Source organism: Aedes albopictus, chromosome 3 (assembly GCF_035046485.1).
Source record: "Aedes albopictus strain Foshan chromosome 3, AalbF5, whole genome shotgun sequence".
NCBI lineage: Eukaryota > Metazoa > Arthropoda > Insecta > Diptera > Culicidae > Aedes > Aedes albopictus.
This window is the reverse complement of record NC_085138.1, coordinates 417,131,356-417,146,936: the sequence shown is the minus strand read 5'-3', so window position 1 is coordinate 417,146,936 and position 15,581 is coordinate 417,131,356. Positions and strand designations below refer to the sequence as shown.

Here is a 15,581-nt window from a genome sequence, read left to right as displayed (position 1 = left end):
ACGGGATTTCTCCAGAAATCCTGACGGGATTTCTTCAGAAATCCTGACGGGATTTCTTCAGAAATCCTGACGGGATTTCTCCAGAAATCCTGACGGGATTTCTCCAGAAATCCTGACGGGATTTCTCCAGAAATCCTGAAGGGATTTCTCCAGAAATCCTGAAGGGATTTCTCCAGAAATCCTGAAGGGATTTCTCCAGAAATCCTGAAGGGATTTCTCCAGAAATCCTGAAGGGATTTCTCCAGAAATCATGAAGGGATTTCTCCAGAAATCATGAAGGGATTTCTCCAGAAATCCTGAAGGGATTTCTCCAGAAATCCTGAAGGGATTTCTCCAGAAATCCTGAAGGGATTTCTCCAGAAATCCTGAAGGGATTTCTCCAGAAATCCTGACGGGATTTCTCCAGAAATCCTGACGGGATTTCTCCAGAAATCCTGACGGGATTTCTCCAGAAATCCTGACGGGATTTCTCCAGAAATCCTGACGGGATTTCTCCAGAAATCCTGACGGGATTTCTCCAGAAATCCTGACGGGATTTCTCCAGAAATCCTGACGGGATTTCTCCAGAAATCCTGACGGGATTTCTCCAGAAATCCTGACGGGATTTCTCCAGAAATCCTGACGGGATTTCTCCAGAAATCCTGACGGGATTTCTCCAGAAATCCTGACGGGATTTCTCCAGAAATCCTGACGGGATTTCTCCAGAAATCCTGACGGGATTTCTCAAGAAATCCTGACGGGATTTCTCCAGAAATCCTGACGGGATTTCTCAAGAAATCCTGACGGGATTTCTCCAGAAATCCTGACGGGATTTCTCAAGAAATCCTGAGGGGATTTCTCCAGAAATCCTGACGGGATTTCTCCAGAAATCCTGACGGGATTTCTCCAGAAATCCTGACGGGATTTCTCCAGAAATCCTGACGGGATTTCTCCAGAAATCCTGACGGGATTTCTCCAGAAATCCTGACGGGATTTCTCCAGAAATCCTGACGGGATTTCTCCAGAAATCCTGACGGGATTGCTCCAGAAATCCTGAAGGGATTTCTCCAGAAATCCTGAAGGGATTTCTCCAGAAATCCTGAAGGGATTTCTCCAGAAATCCTGAAGGGATTTCTCCAGAAATCCTGAAGGGATTTCTCCAGAAATCCTGAAGGGATTTCCCCAGAAATCCTGAAGGGATTTCTCCAGAAATCCTGATGGGATTTCTCCAGAAATCCTGAAGGGATTTCTCCAGAATTCCTGAAGGGATTTCTCCAGAAATCCTGAAGGGATTTCTCCAGAAATCCTGAAGGGATTCCTCCAGAAATCCTGAAGGGATTCCTCCAGAAATCCTGAAGGGATTCCTCCAGAAATCCTGAAGGGATTCCTCCAGAAATCCTGAAGGGATTCCTCCAGAAATCCTGAAGGGATTCCTCCAGAAATCCTGAAGGGATTCCTCCAGAAATCCTGAAGGGATTCCTCCAGAAATCCTGAAGGGATTTCTCCAGAAATCCTGACGGGATTCCTCCAGAAATCCTGACGGGATTCCTCCAGAAATCCTGACGGGATTCCTCCAGAAATCCTGACGGGATTCCTCCAGAAATCCTGACGGGATTCCTCCAGAAATCCTGACGGGATTCCTCCAGAAATCCTGACGGGATTCCTCCAGAAATCCTGACGGGATTCCTCCAGAAATCCTGACGGGATTCCTCCAGAAATCCTGACGGGATTCCACCAGAAATCCTGACGGGATTCCTCCAGATATCCTGAAGGGATTTCTTCAGAAATCCTGAAGGGGTTTCTTCAGAAATCCTGAAGGGATTTCTTCAAAAATCCTGAAGGGATTTCTTCAGAAATCCTGAAGGGATTTCTCCAGAAATCCTGAAGGGATTTCTCCAGAAATCCTGAAGGGATTTCTCCAGAAATCCTGAAGGGATTCCTCCAGAAATCCTGAAGGGATTTCTCCAGAAATCCTGAAGGGATTTCTCCAGAAATCCTGAAGGGATTTCTCCAGAAATCCTGAAGGGATTTCTCCAGAAATCCTGAAGGGATTTCTCCAGAAATCCTGAAGGGATTTCTCCAGAAATCCTGAAGGGATTTCTCCAGAAATCCTGAAGGGATTTCTCCAGAAATCCTGAAGGGATTTCTCCAGAAATCCTGAAGGGCTTTCTCCAGAAATCCTGAAGGGCTTTCTCCAGAAATCCTGAAGGGCTTTCTCCAGAAATCCTGAAGGGATTTCTCCAGAAATCTTGAGAAATCCTTATGGGATTTCTCCAGAAATCCTGAAGGGATTTCTGCAGAAATTCTGACGGGAATTCTCCAGAAATCCTGACGGGATTTCTCCAGAAATCCTGACGGGATTTCTTCAGAAATTTAAATTTTCGGGAGTAATGTTGCGTATGATAAGATTCAATCGATTGTTGAGTTCTATAGAAAAACAATTTGTTAAACCTAGCGATGAAATCGTAAACACTAGTCGATCCTAGGACTCGACCTATACCTGCGCAAGCTGAACGCCTCGCATTTCCAAAACAAAACCGTCAACAAGTGTTGTTATTATGCTCAGGTTTGCGTAGGTTGCGTTCGATTTCAACCAACCACCTACCTACCAAAGGAATTGCATAGGCCTTTTCATGTGACAGATCCGTGTATGCATTTGTTTACAAAGCTTGAACAACAGCTGCTAACAAGAACGTGTCATCTTCATAGAAGAACTGTCAAACGCCCGAACAATCAGCTGATTTAAGACGTCAAATGAAAAGGCCCATTGCCCCGCTCGCTCGCACAAAACAAGCGTGTTTAACGAGCATGCATCAGCATGGGTCGGCGGCGACGACGACGTCGACTAGACCACTTACCGCGCCTTTCCTGTCTTAAGCCAGCGACGACGATGCGACGGCCGCAGACCGGCAAATACACGCGGCGGCGATGCGGCTGATCACGCACCAAACGAGTGATTTCAATGCTAGGGTTTTTGCGTTTGTTGTGGTCTCCCTTTCGCGGGCGTTCATTTTGCATGCACATGCGACAGAAACTATCAGAAATAACAGGTAGAGTCATAAACAGTTGGAGCTGTTCCAATTCCCGGTTTCGATCATTTCAAGTGGGAAATTCCCACTCTTCAGTATAGGCGTGGGAAATCTCCGAAAATCAAGTTGTCAAGGCAGGGAAACTCCCCAAGGTGTCCTATAGCCTAAACAGTAAACACTCTGCGCGGAAAGTATTCCATTATATCCACAATACGCAGTACGCACATGATCCCTCCGCGTTGTTGTTAGCAACAACGGTTCATCGCGTCTGATTGAGAAGGGGTTTGCAGTCACCATAGTCCGGCTACGTGACGGCGCCGGCACTGCTATGACCCGTTGACGTTGTTGTTTGTGGATTTTCATCACATTTGTGTTTACGAACAAGATATGATCTTCTGCCATCGTCGCAGTCGTCGTCATCAGCTGTTGATTCCGGGATGTTATTTTTAGGCTGAACCACGCTGTGGACTGCTTCAGGGTCAAAATTTCACCTTCGTGATTGTTGTGCGTTGTCGTCCATCGGTAAACATTTTGGGACTGAGGAAGTTGTTCACTGAGGTTTTCAGTAGTTTGGTTCGCCATTTTCTAGCATCGACAGCAATGCGAATCAAAATTGGTGCCACGCCTCGCACGTGACTTTTGACTCCTACTGATCAAAAAATATGTTTCATCTCTCCTTTGTTCCAGATGCAATCCAGGTCGATCAACCTGTTCCGAGCCCTGCTGATGGTGGTGATGCAGGTGGCACTGCTTTCGCTTTTCGTCAGTCGAGCCCATGGCTCGCCGTTGGCCTCCCCATCCGGTAGCAATGCGGACGGACTATTACATCACACTCGTTCCCGATACTGCGGCCGAAAGCTGACCGAAACACTGGCCCTGCTATGCCAAGGCCGGTACCCCATGATGAGCCATCATCGATCAGGTCAGTATATAGTGTGTAACTGGTATTGAGGGGCCACTGTGGATTAGATATGAAGGTCGTTTTATACTCATTTGCCCATGTGGCTGCTGGCAAGCAAGATTCAAATTCTACCTATCACCAAACGCAATATTGCGAAAATATTGCAGCAAATCGTAGATGCAATGTTCAAACTACGGCTGAAGCAGTCCACGTTGGAATGAAGTTCACAAATAAAATTATAATTGGATTTAGTTTTGGTAAAGGATCCAAATAGATTTTTGAACATTTTGAATTGACTAACTGCTTAGGGGTCGTCCATAAATGACGTAGCTTTTTGGGAGGGAGAAGGGTGTTTGTGATTTTGTGACGAAGTGTGACGTTAGGGGGATAGGGGTAACCCTAAGGGGTTCATGATATGCTACGTAGCTTTCTACTAAGCTTAATATTTTTTTACTTGCTTTAAGTATCATTATCCAGTAAATAAAAATATATATATATTGCATGATCTGTTTTTTTCCATCACATTAATGTAAATAACAAATAATGGACATAAATGCCGGCTTCCTTTCATAAGATATGTAGCTATCGGACGCAACAACTGTAACTTAGAAAATGTTTTTGAAGTCCTGCGTAAAGAATAATGAATAATGCAAGAATAATGTGTATGAAAATCAATTAGGCCCAAATACTTTCAACGATCAATAGTTTGCTGCTTGCTATAGGGCACTGCACGCTGCTAAGACTGCAAAGGAAAAATTTTCTAAGTTTTTGGCGGCATTATTCCAGGAGTGCCTTTTATAGTTTCTACAAAACTTCATTGAAGAATTCCTCCAAAAAAATCTTAAGGAGCTCCTCTAGCAGCTTTGTAAGGAATTTCTCATGGTGTTCTTTATAGGTTTCCCCAACAGGAGAAGGATAGCATTTTTACAGGAATTCCTACTGGGAATCGCAGAAAATGCTTCTGAAAACATCCGAAATGTATATGGAGGAATCTCAAAAGGAATCCCTCAAGGAACTTTCAGAAGAATTTCAGAAGAAACTCCTGGAAGAATCTTGAAAGGAAGTCATAGAGAAATTCCAAAAGAAACCCCGTGAGGAGTTCCTGGAGCAATTCTAGATGGAACTTTCAAAAAAATCTTGAATAAACTCCAAGAAGAATCTCAGAAGGTGCTATTTGTAGAGTCTCATAAGGAACACGTGTTTAACCTTCACATACCCGACCACCGACAACTCATTTTCAAAATGCTGGCATTTCGTCAATTTTCATCCGATTTTTTTGAAGTCGCCCTCAATCGATCATAAATTGGTGAAAGTATATTACACTCAAATGGCCATGTAATATCCCGTACCATTCCGGAGTTATTCCGGATTGTACTGGGGTCAGGGGGATGGGGAAGGTATCTGTTTTGCCAAATGGCTAAAAGTGATTATTTCGTGTGTTATTGTGTTTGAGAGGCCCCCGCGGAACCTGTTTCAGGTGCTCCGGAGCGGCCACATCAATTGATACATACTTCAGTCATTTTTTTCTGCCCCATTCTCTCGAAATCATTAAGTTTAATACGTCACACGGCATGTTTTGGTTGTAATCCAGAAATGTCCCCTATGTCACCTCCGTGGAACCTATGCTAGATGTTCCGGGGTAGCCATATTAGTTGGTACAGACTTCAGGGTATCGTTTCTGACTCAGTCATTCGAAATCATGAAGTTTGATGTGTCGCACGACATGTTTTGGATGAAAACCAGAAGTGTCCCTAATGAGGCCCCCGCGGAACCGGATCCGGTGATCCGGAAGGGTCAACTTATTCAAATCTTATTATCGCAGTTGTGTTTTATTTTTCACAATGAAAATTTCGCTGAAAATCGATGGTTCAAACACAATAACACACGAAATAATCATTTTTAGCCATTTCGGCACCCTCCCTGACCCCAGTACAATCTGGAATATCTCCGGAATGGTTCCGGATATTGCATAGCCACTTGGATGTAATAAACTTGCACCAATTTATGATCGATTGAGGGCGACTTCAAAAAAATCGGATGAAAATTGTCGAAATGCCAGCATTTTAAAAATGAGATGTTGGGGCTCGGGTATGTGAAGGTTAAATTTCTAAAGAAATCACGGAAGAAATTATTGAAGGAATCCCGGAAGAAATTTCTGAAGGAATCCCGAAAATAACTTTTGGGGAATCCCAGAAGATATCCAGATAGAACTCCTGGTGAAACCTTAGAAAGAAAATCGTGAAGGAATTCCAAAAGGAGTGAATGGAAGGATGCCGGAAAAAATTCCTGGAGGAGTCCTGGGAAAAAATTCTGGATAAATCCTAGAAGGAAGTTCTCGAGGAATCCCAGAAGAAACTCCCAGAAGAATCCAGGAATGAATTCCTGAAGGAATCCGAAAAGAACTCCTGGAGGAATCCCAGACGCAACTTTTGAAAGAATGCCGGAGGGGTTTCCTACAGCGATCTCGGAATGAATATCTGAGTGAATTCCTGAAGGAAACCGAGAAGGAACTCCTGGAGGAATCCCGAAAGGGACTTCTTCAGGAAACCCAGAAAGAAGTACTGAAGGAATCTCAAAAGAAATATCGGTTGAAATCCCATGAGAGATGTCCGAAGAAACTCCTGATGAAACAGAGGAGAAGAAAACCTTGAAAGAATTCCCGAAGGAAACCATGGATGAACTTTTAGAAAAACCTTAGAAAAAACTCCCGGAGAAATCCCAGAAGGAACTTTTACTGGAATCGAAGAAGGAACTCCGGAAAGATTTCTTGGAGGGATCTCTGAAGGAACCCCTGAAGGAATACAAAAAGAGGAAATCGCAAATGGAATACCAATGGAAATTCTTGGAGAAATCCCAGAAGGAAGTGCTGGAGGAATTAAAAAGGGAGGAATTCTCAAAAATGGGAATCCCAAAAAAACCTCTTTGAGGAATTCCAGAATGACCTGCTGAAAGAATTTTAGAAGAAACTCCTTCAGAGTCCTTCAAATTTCGTGGTGCATTTTATTCAAATAAAACCAATTTGATATTCTTAACAGATTTATTAGTGTGCAAACTAATATCTTCGAAAGAGCTCCTATATGGTATTGAATTGTATTGGGAGCATCTACTGACTGTTCTTCGGCATTAAGCAGAACGATGGATGGTTTATTGAGTCATTATTGGGTTTCTCATTAATGTTTAGACTACTGTGATAATTTGAGAATCCACTGAATCATCTTTTCCCAGCGAAATTTCACACTAATCAAACTTATATTGTTTACCTGTTGTGCATCCGACGCCCCTGTCATGAACTCAACGGAACGTGTGTGCCAGCCGCTGCGAAGTCGTGTGCGAAATTCGACTGTGATGATAATGAATTTCGGCCGAGTCTAAATGGGTGCAAATGTCGCAATAGCTTTGGTGATATTCTCCTCTGGTTGCACCTATGGTCTTGATGATGGCGATCTAAACCTGGCAGTCGGAAATGTTTTTTTTTCTGTATTAACGAGATTTTAAGCCCTTTTTTATCTCGAGACCCAACGATATACCTACTTCCCTTCCGAAGGAAGAACTCACATTTTGCGAGTTTGTCGGGAGTGGGATTCGATCCCAGGTCCTCGGCGTGATAGTCACGTGCTTTAACCATCACACCAGATCCGCTCCACAGTCGGTAATGTTTTCTTGCTATTCTTGTTTTTTTTTCATAATATTCGTCAAAGATACAAGTTAAAATTGAAATCAGAACTAAGTTTCGAGTTTTTTCGTTGCTTGCTTTGTCCCATGAAAATTTTGTTGTGGAGGGGGGCGGGGGTTGTTTAACAACCTAGGGGGGTTTCCAAATGTGTGACGAAATGCTACGAGGGGGAAGGGGTATTAAAATTCGCTTTAAAAAAGCTACGTCATTAATGGATGCCCCCTTACAACTATAATTGACGAGTATTTCACTAATTTAAAATCTCTTTTTGTATCTACTTCCCATGAGAAGAATTAAATATACTCCGAAACGTAGGACAGTAGATGCAAAAGGCGTTTTAGCCAGGGCTAATAATCGTCCGTCACCACAGCCTGAAGAAAAAAATAAAATCATCTTCGCCCGAAAGAACAACGTGGACGAATAGCGTTTTCGTCGCCCATTAAGGGTTCCACGACGAAAGTCGACCACCAACTTTTTCGTGGTCCTCTTTGTTCTTTGGCAAAGAGCGACAACGGGTCAAGCGATGGCGACCAGGAAATAGCTTTTATTGGTATTTCAGTGCACATGATACTGTGGCACCGCGATAGCTCTGTTGGTAAGAGTTCTGAATTGACAATTCAAAGGTCGGTTGTTTGGTTCCGGATGCAAACTTCCCGAAAGTGGGCCGTGCGTCGTATGAAAAAGCAAAGAATTTCAGACCTGTCAGTTTGACCTCTTTTCTTCTGAAATGCTTGGCACGTATTGTCGATCATCGCATCCGTGATGTTCATCTGGCCAACGTACCTCTTCATGTGAACCAACATGCTTACCAATCTGGAAAGTCCACTGTGGCTCCTTTTATACAAGGTTGTTTGCGATATTGAGAAAGCTTTCAGGTTTGGTCTTGGGTTTGGTTGTTTTCTTAGATATTGAGGGTGCTTTTGACAACGTGACTTTCGATGCCATATTGGCAGCCGCACGGAGTCATGGTATATCTCCAATGAATGATTCCCAATTGGATTTACCAAATTAGCGTTGGGCAATTTTGTACCGATGTTCGCAACATCGATGTTTTTGTTCCGATTAATCGATTTTTTAATCGATGTTGAAGCCCCACGAAATCGACCGAACCGATATTTTACATTCGATTTTTCTTTTGATTCAAAAATATTACTTTTTTTTTCTTCAAAAAATGCACATAAAATTGAGGTAAAATGTACATAACATCGGAGAACATAAAATCGTGGGTCTGTATAATCTAGGGTCCACTAGATCCAGGCATACCTGTATATCTCAGGTTTCTTGGGCAATCCCTCCCAGGAGTCTAAGTGAATCTTTCACAGCCTTCTTTAGGAATCCTTATGGTCTACAGAGTCACTTTCAGTGTTCTAGCGCATCCTTCTCAGGATTCTAGGTCAGTCCATCTCTGGATTCCGAACATTTTTTTTTATTGAGAATCCCTCTCAGGATTCCAGATAAATTTCTTTTAATAATGTGGAGGATCCCTCTCAGGGTTCTGGGGCAATCTCTTTCAGGATTCTAATGGGATGTCTTTCAATACTGCAGGAGAATTCCTCTCAGAATTCTAGGAGAATCCCCTTCTAAGCATTCTGGGAGAATCCCGAGGAAAAGCTTCTCTCAGGATTCTGAGGCAATCCGTCACAGAATTCAGGGCAAATCCATCTCGGGAATCTGAGGAAATCCCTCAGGATTCTGGAAAAATTCCATTAAAGATTCTTTGATAATCCATCTCAGAAATCTGGAGTAATCTCTCCCAGGTTCTAGGGAAATCCTTAATAGAATTCAGGGAGAATTCTTATTGGAAGAGTCTTTCTCTCTTTTCTGGGATAAGGTCTCTCAGGATGCTGGTGTGATAATTTTAATCATTTTGAAGGAATATCTCACAGAATTTTAAAGGAATTCTCAGACTTGTGGAAGAATCCATTTAAAAAAATTCTGGAGGAATGTTTCTCAGGGTTCCCTACCAAGGGTGAAATCCCTTTCAGGATTCTAAGAAATTTCTGGATGATCTGGGTTGACTCCTCTAAGGATTGATTCTGGATGACCCTCACTTAGGATCCCACTCAGAATTCGAGGCGAATATTACCTAGAATTCTGGGAGAATCCCACACAGGATTCTAGTGGTATCCTTCTCAGGATTCTGTGGGTTCATTTAAGATACTGGGGGAATATCACTAAGTATTCTGCGGGTACTCTTCCCAAAATTCTCTGAAAAATCGGCTTTCTAGGGTAATCCCCGTCAGGACTCTTGAAGCTCACTAGAAAAGTCCCCGCAACTTCATCTGTACGGGAGCCCCCTTTTCCGGAGATCGGAGCAGTCTCACACTAAGCTAAGAAGCTTCCCCGGCCCCAAAAGTATCCACATACAAAGTTTCACACCGATCGGCTCAGTAGTTTCCGAATCCATAAGGGTCAGACAGACAGACAGACAGACAGAAATTCTTTCATTGAAAAATCTCTCACGAGATTCTAGGCAGAATTCTCTAGAGAAATTTGCATTTTGGAAAATCCCTCGCATAGATTTTGTGATTCCTCTTAGGATTCGGAAGAAATCTTTCTCAGCATTCTACGATTTTTTTTCTGTGTTCTGGAGCAGTTGCTCTCAGAAATCCCTTTCAGGATTCTGGGAGAATCCCTCTTAGTAATCAGGGAAATCCCTGACAAGATTATGGAAAAGATTCTCTTGAGATTCTGGTGTAATAATTTAAAGTATTCTAGAGGAATCACTCTCAGAGTTCTGGGACAATCCCTTCCAGGAGTTCAGGGGAGTCCTTTCAAAGATTCTGGGGGAATGGCTTTCAGGAACGTGCGGTAATTTTTCTATTCTCAGAATTCCAGAGAATCCATCTCACCCAAGTAACACACATGGTTACAAAACAGTCACGGCAGCGCATGTAAGGGTTGCGCAGTAAGTCACAGTGACTTCTGTACAGAAGCGTGCAACCCTTACATGCGCTACCGTGACTGTTTTGTAACGATGTGTATTGCTTGGGCAGGATGCTGGGGAAGTCCATTCTAGAAGTTTTCGTAATCCCTTCCAGGGAAATCCTTATCAGATTTTCGGAATACTCCTTTGGTTTCGAGACATATTTCCCTCAAGAATCTGCAAGAACCCCTGTTATGATCCCTCTCAGGATTCTGGGGGAATCACTCGTAGAATTCTGGGGAATACCTTTCGGGATTCTGGCAGTATTATTTTCAGCATTCTAAAGGATTTTACCCAGTATTTTAGAGATATTCTGGGAGAATACTTAAAATGATTCTGGAGGAATTCTTCTCAGGATTCTGGGGAAATTCTATCTCCCAGAATTCTGTGAGAGTATATCTCAGGTTTCTTAGGCAATTCCGCCCAGTATTTTGAGGGAACCTTTCTCAGGTTTCTGGAGTAATCCTTCTTAGGGTTCTAAGCTACCCTTTTCAGGATTCTGGGTCATTTCTTTTAAGTTTCTTGGGGAATTCATCTTAGAATTACGATTTTTTTTTGTATGAATCTCTCTCAGTATTCCAGATGAATTTATCTCAATAATGTGGAAGAAACGCGCTTGGAATTCCTCTCAGGATTCTGGGAGAATTCATCTTAGGATTCAAGGATAATCCTAGTCAGGATTCTGGGATAATCCCTCTTAGGATTCTGGAACATTTTGGGGAAATCCCAAGGGAAAGCTTCTCGTAAGACTCTGAGACAATCTATCACAGGATTCTGGGAGAATTCCTCTCAGTACTCTGAGACAATCTATCTCATAGATATGGAGTAATCTCTCTCAGGATTCTAGGAAAATCCTAAATAGAATTCAGAGAGAATTCCTACCAAGATACCGGAAGAGTCTTGCTTTTTTTTCTGGATAATGTCGCTCAAGATACTGGTGTTATCATTTTCAGCATTCTGAAGAAATCTTTCTCATAATTCTAGAGGAACTGCTTTCAGAATTCTAGAGGAGTCTCTATAAAGCTTCTGGGGAAATTCTCTCAGCAGTCTGCGGGAATTTATCTCAGTACTATATGGGAATACTTCTCAGTGTTCTGGGGAATCTCAGGATATCAGGATTTTTCTTTCGATTAAAAGCTATTAAATTTTATTTTTTCAGAATGCACAGTCTCAACGTTGTATCAATTTTCGAATCGGAGTCGCGAAATGTTCGATGTGCATTCTCAAAATTTAATATTGAATTTATTTGAACAAATAAAACATGCCATGAACTTGAACTACATGCAGCAAACGAACAATTTTATAGTTTTATAATATTTTTTTAATATCAAATCGATGTTAAAACATCGATTCAAAGCATTCGATTAAATCAGTGAATCGATTCTGCTGATCCGATTCGAATCGATTCACAAAAATCGATGTCTCTGCCAGATTTGCCAAATGCTGTACCAAATGCTCAAAAACCGACATCTCTTCTCGACATTGCGACATTGCAGCGATTAGGAAATTGAGTGTTTGTGGGTGCCCCGAAGGGGGAGTCTTATCACCGCTTTTGTTGAATCTCGTAGCAGATACGCTATTAAGGTAACTCAATATTAGCGGGTTTCCTACTTATGGTTTTACCGACGACTACAGTAGACGTCCGATAAGTGCAACATTTTTACGTTTCACTTAGCGAATGAAATTCGATAACTGCAACAACTGACAGACGTCAAAAACATCGCACTGCATCAAAAGTGCATGCGAAAAACATCGCATCACTGTTGACATTTCGTTTTGACGGATAGCGTTGCGATAACTGCAAAATTGTAGCACTTAGCGGACTTGCAGTTAAATAGCATTGCAGTTAAAGCGTTTGCACCGAGCGAACGCCTACTGTACCTAACATTGGTAGTCGGTATGTGCATCAGCACCCTTTTCGACCTGATGCAAAGCGCCTTTCAGGTAGTTGAGGGATGGTGTCGCCAATATGGCCTTTCGGCAAATCCGAGTAAAACATCTATTGTTCTTTTGACGGATAGGCGAAACCGTAACGATGTTCGACCTTTGCGTCTCTTCAATTCTGAAATCGATGTGACTGAACGGGTACAGTACGTTGGAGCCATTCTTGTTTCTTGATTCAGCTTTCTTGAACACCTCACATCGAGTTCAAAGTAAAACTTGGAGTTTAAAACCCAAGTATATTAAATGGTTTTACACAACTGTTGTTCGACCAATATTGGCCTATGGATTTGTTGTGCGGTAGCAAAAGGGGCGAAGTGAGAACAATCCAACTTAAATTATGCCATCTCCAAAGGATATGCTTAATGGCAATGTCTGAAACATTCTTTTCAACTGTTCAACTCTTCAAGAAGCACTCTCGTGCATTTACCGCAAAAGTGTACTCGGTCTACTTGTGTGGAAACTCATGTGAACCGCAGATCAACACACGCCTAGTTAATTCCACTTTTGGTGAATGGGGACAATGTTGTCCTTGCTCCAAGTCATCTTACAATTGCTTGTAGTTTTCCATATAAGACATTCTCCACGAAATTCCCTTCTCGGGAAGAGTGGAAATCTGATTATCTGACTTCAGACGGCATCGTATGTTACATTAATGGCTCCCTTCTCGAAGGTCGAGCTAGTGCTGGTGTCCACTCGTGTGAGCTAAGGCTACACTAGTCTTACTCACTTGGTAGACACTGCACCATTTTTCAGGCCGAGCTCTTTGCTCTTATGTGCGGAGTGTAATCATCAATTTAGCTGCACGTAGTTGGCAAAATCATAGACGTAGTTCAGATAGCCAGGCTGCTATTAATGCACTTGCTTTGGTCAACTCTAGGCCGAAGTTAGTTATCACTTATCAAACTCAAATCGAGGAGTGAGTGTAATCAGTTTTGTACATTTGCATAGTTATGTTGTGATTACACTCATTCGAAGAGGGTATTCTGCTTAGACTTAGAGGGTTGGAAAAGTCGGTACAATATCATATAGAGGAGATGAATGTAGCAAACCTGACCATTTTTCAATCGCTGGAAATGGAATGACTGATGAGTTACTTGATACCACTGGAATCGCTCGGCAAATTTTTCGAAAGCAGTAGAAAATCTGCAATTAATACCAGCACCGAAAATCTTTGCTTTAGTGCTTCACATGTTCAGCCCACAACATTTTGTATTCGAATTGACTTTTATTGTACAGAGTTGGAGGAACATTACAGAAGAGGCGAGTTCGAACTTCAATACTAAGTTATTGTAAGGTTCTTCTAAAGCTAGATGTTGCGCTCCTTAAACCACGTTACCAGGCCCGGATTAAGGATTGTGGGGGCCCGGGGCCCGAGCGGATGTGGAGGCCCCTCGGAGAGATGACCAAAAATGTTTTTCCTTATTTTTGAACAGTACTTGAGCAATATGAAAAATAAAGCTAATGTTAGCAACCAAAACAGATTTTTGTGGGGGCCCCTAAAATGTGGGGGCCCGGGGCCCGGGCCCCCCCGCCCCCCCCTTAGATCCGGCCCTGCACGTTACCCATATTCAGCCATGTTCAACACGTTATCTTATCTAGTCTACACATACACAACCTTAGAAGAATCCTGGAAAATGATAAAATGAACAACTTCTAAAACCATGTTCAACACGTTGTAACGCCAAACGCATTCATTAATTCGTCTCCGTTTCTTCTCCCCCTTTCTCCCCAGAATACCTCTCGGACCAGCCGCAGCCGCAGGTCGAGGTCGAAGTGGCTACCCTGCCGGACAGCAATGGTCACGGTTTCCCGTACTCCCGATCGACTGGTCATCGTCGGGTCCGCCGAGGCGGAATCTACGACGAGTGCTGCAAGAAAAGCTGTTCGTACGCCGAACTGAGGAGCTACTGCGAATGATACCGAGTTCCGAACTTGTTAGAGTTCGGTGCCGTGGTGCCGCAGCACGGGTCTCCGCCACCGCTTGACGGAGGCCCCATTCGTCCCGGGTACGGGAGTGCCCGAGAACGTGATAGCGGCCGACGGCGACGGTGGCAGCAGCGGTAGCGGCAGTTCGGAGTGTGCCCCTGGCCAGCAGAGGAGAAGAGAGAGAGACGCGCCACCTGGCTCCGGGTGGCCGATTGCTTGGGTATCTCAGGCACTCCGCCACCCACTCGGAAGAGCAAACCACAAAAATACATGTGTATTCGATTTTTTTTTATTTAATCTTTTCTTTTTCTTACGAAAAGTCAATGTCGGTGTTTAAAGCCATACTTAGCTCGTAGATAGACCATTATACAAATCGAACAAATTGAAGTAGAAATCGTATTGACGCAATGCCTCCCTTGGAAATCTTCCGGAAACAGTTGAGGTAGAGTTGTCAAGGACAACTGAAGCAAAATATGACTGAAGTATTTATAACCTCGGAAATTTAAGCATTGATCGGATAATTCCGAGCAATTCTGGGGATGCTTAATCCTTATTTTACGTACAATTTTACCATGACTACTTGTAGAGGTTTTTTATTGTACACCAGTTCCCCCGCTTCATTTGCCACTTATTATACTTTGATTTTATATTATACAACAGCATGTTTAGCAAAAAAAAAAACATCTCAGCGCTGTTAGCCTACGATAGTTTCACACTCACATTATAAACTAAATGCAATCAGATAATATATTTATTATAGGGTGCTTGAATCAATCAGCAGTAACCTTTAGCCATAGGTCTCGAGCGGGCTCATTTTAGGCTCAAACAACGTTCATATCATTTTATATTCCCTATTTGTTTGTCGTTCGTCTTTTTTCATAAAACGTGATCGTGTATTGCCCAAGTTTTGGCGATCGATGTAATTCAATGCAAATAAGTAAATAGTAAAAAATGATAAATGACACAAATAAGAAACAAAATAAAAAGATTTTTCTCAATTTATATCAATGGTTCTTAAATTTATGCATCCGAAAATCACACATTTGTTGCAATTGCGACATGATACTCAATTTGCAGGAAGCCACTCTCTATCCTTGATCACGTCCGATGCTCACCATTCTACCTGTTACTCCTATCTAGCCCGCTTTGCACTTCGCCTACTTGTACCAAGCGGACCTGCAAAATAAAAATACACTAGAACTC

At 42.7% G+C, this 15,581-nt stretch overlaps 1 protein-coding gene across 1 annotated transcript in view; it reads left to right on the top strand.

The window, feature by feature from the left end:
• LOC109403183 (LIRP) overlaps positions 1–15,380 on the top strand; it is a 60,643-nt gene extending 45,263 nt beyond the window's left edge. The window contains exons 2-3 of the mRNA XM_019675941.4: positions 3,696–3,930; positions 14,185–15,380. Of these exons, the coding sequence (XP_019531486.2) occupies positions 3,696–3,930; positions 14,185–14,369 (420 nt within the window). The 3' untranslated portion in view covers positions 14,370–15,380. The remainder of the gene's footprint in view (positions 1–3,695; positions 3,931–14,184) is intronic.
• The last annotated feature ends 201 nt before the right edge of the window (positions 15,381–15,581 follow it).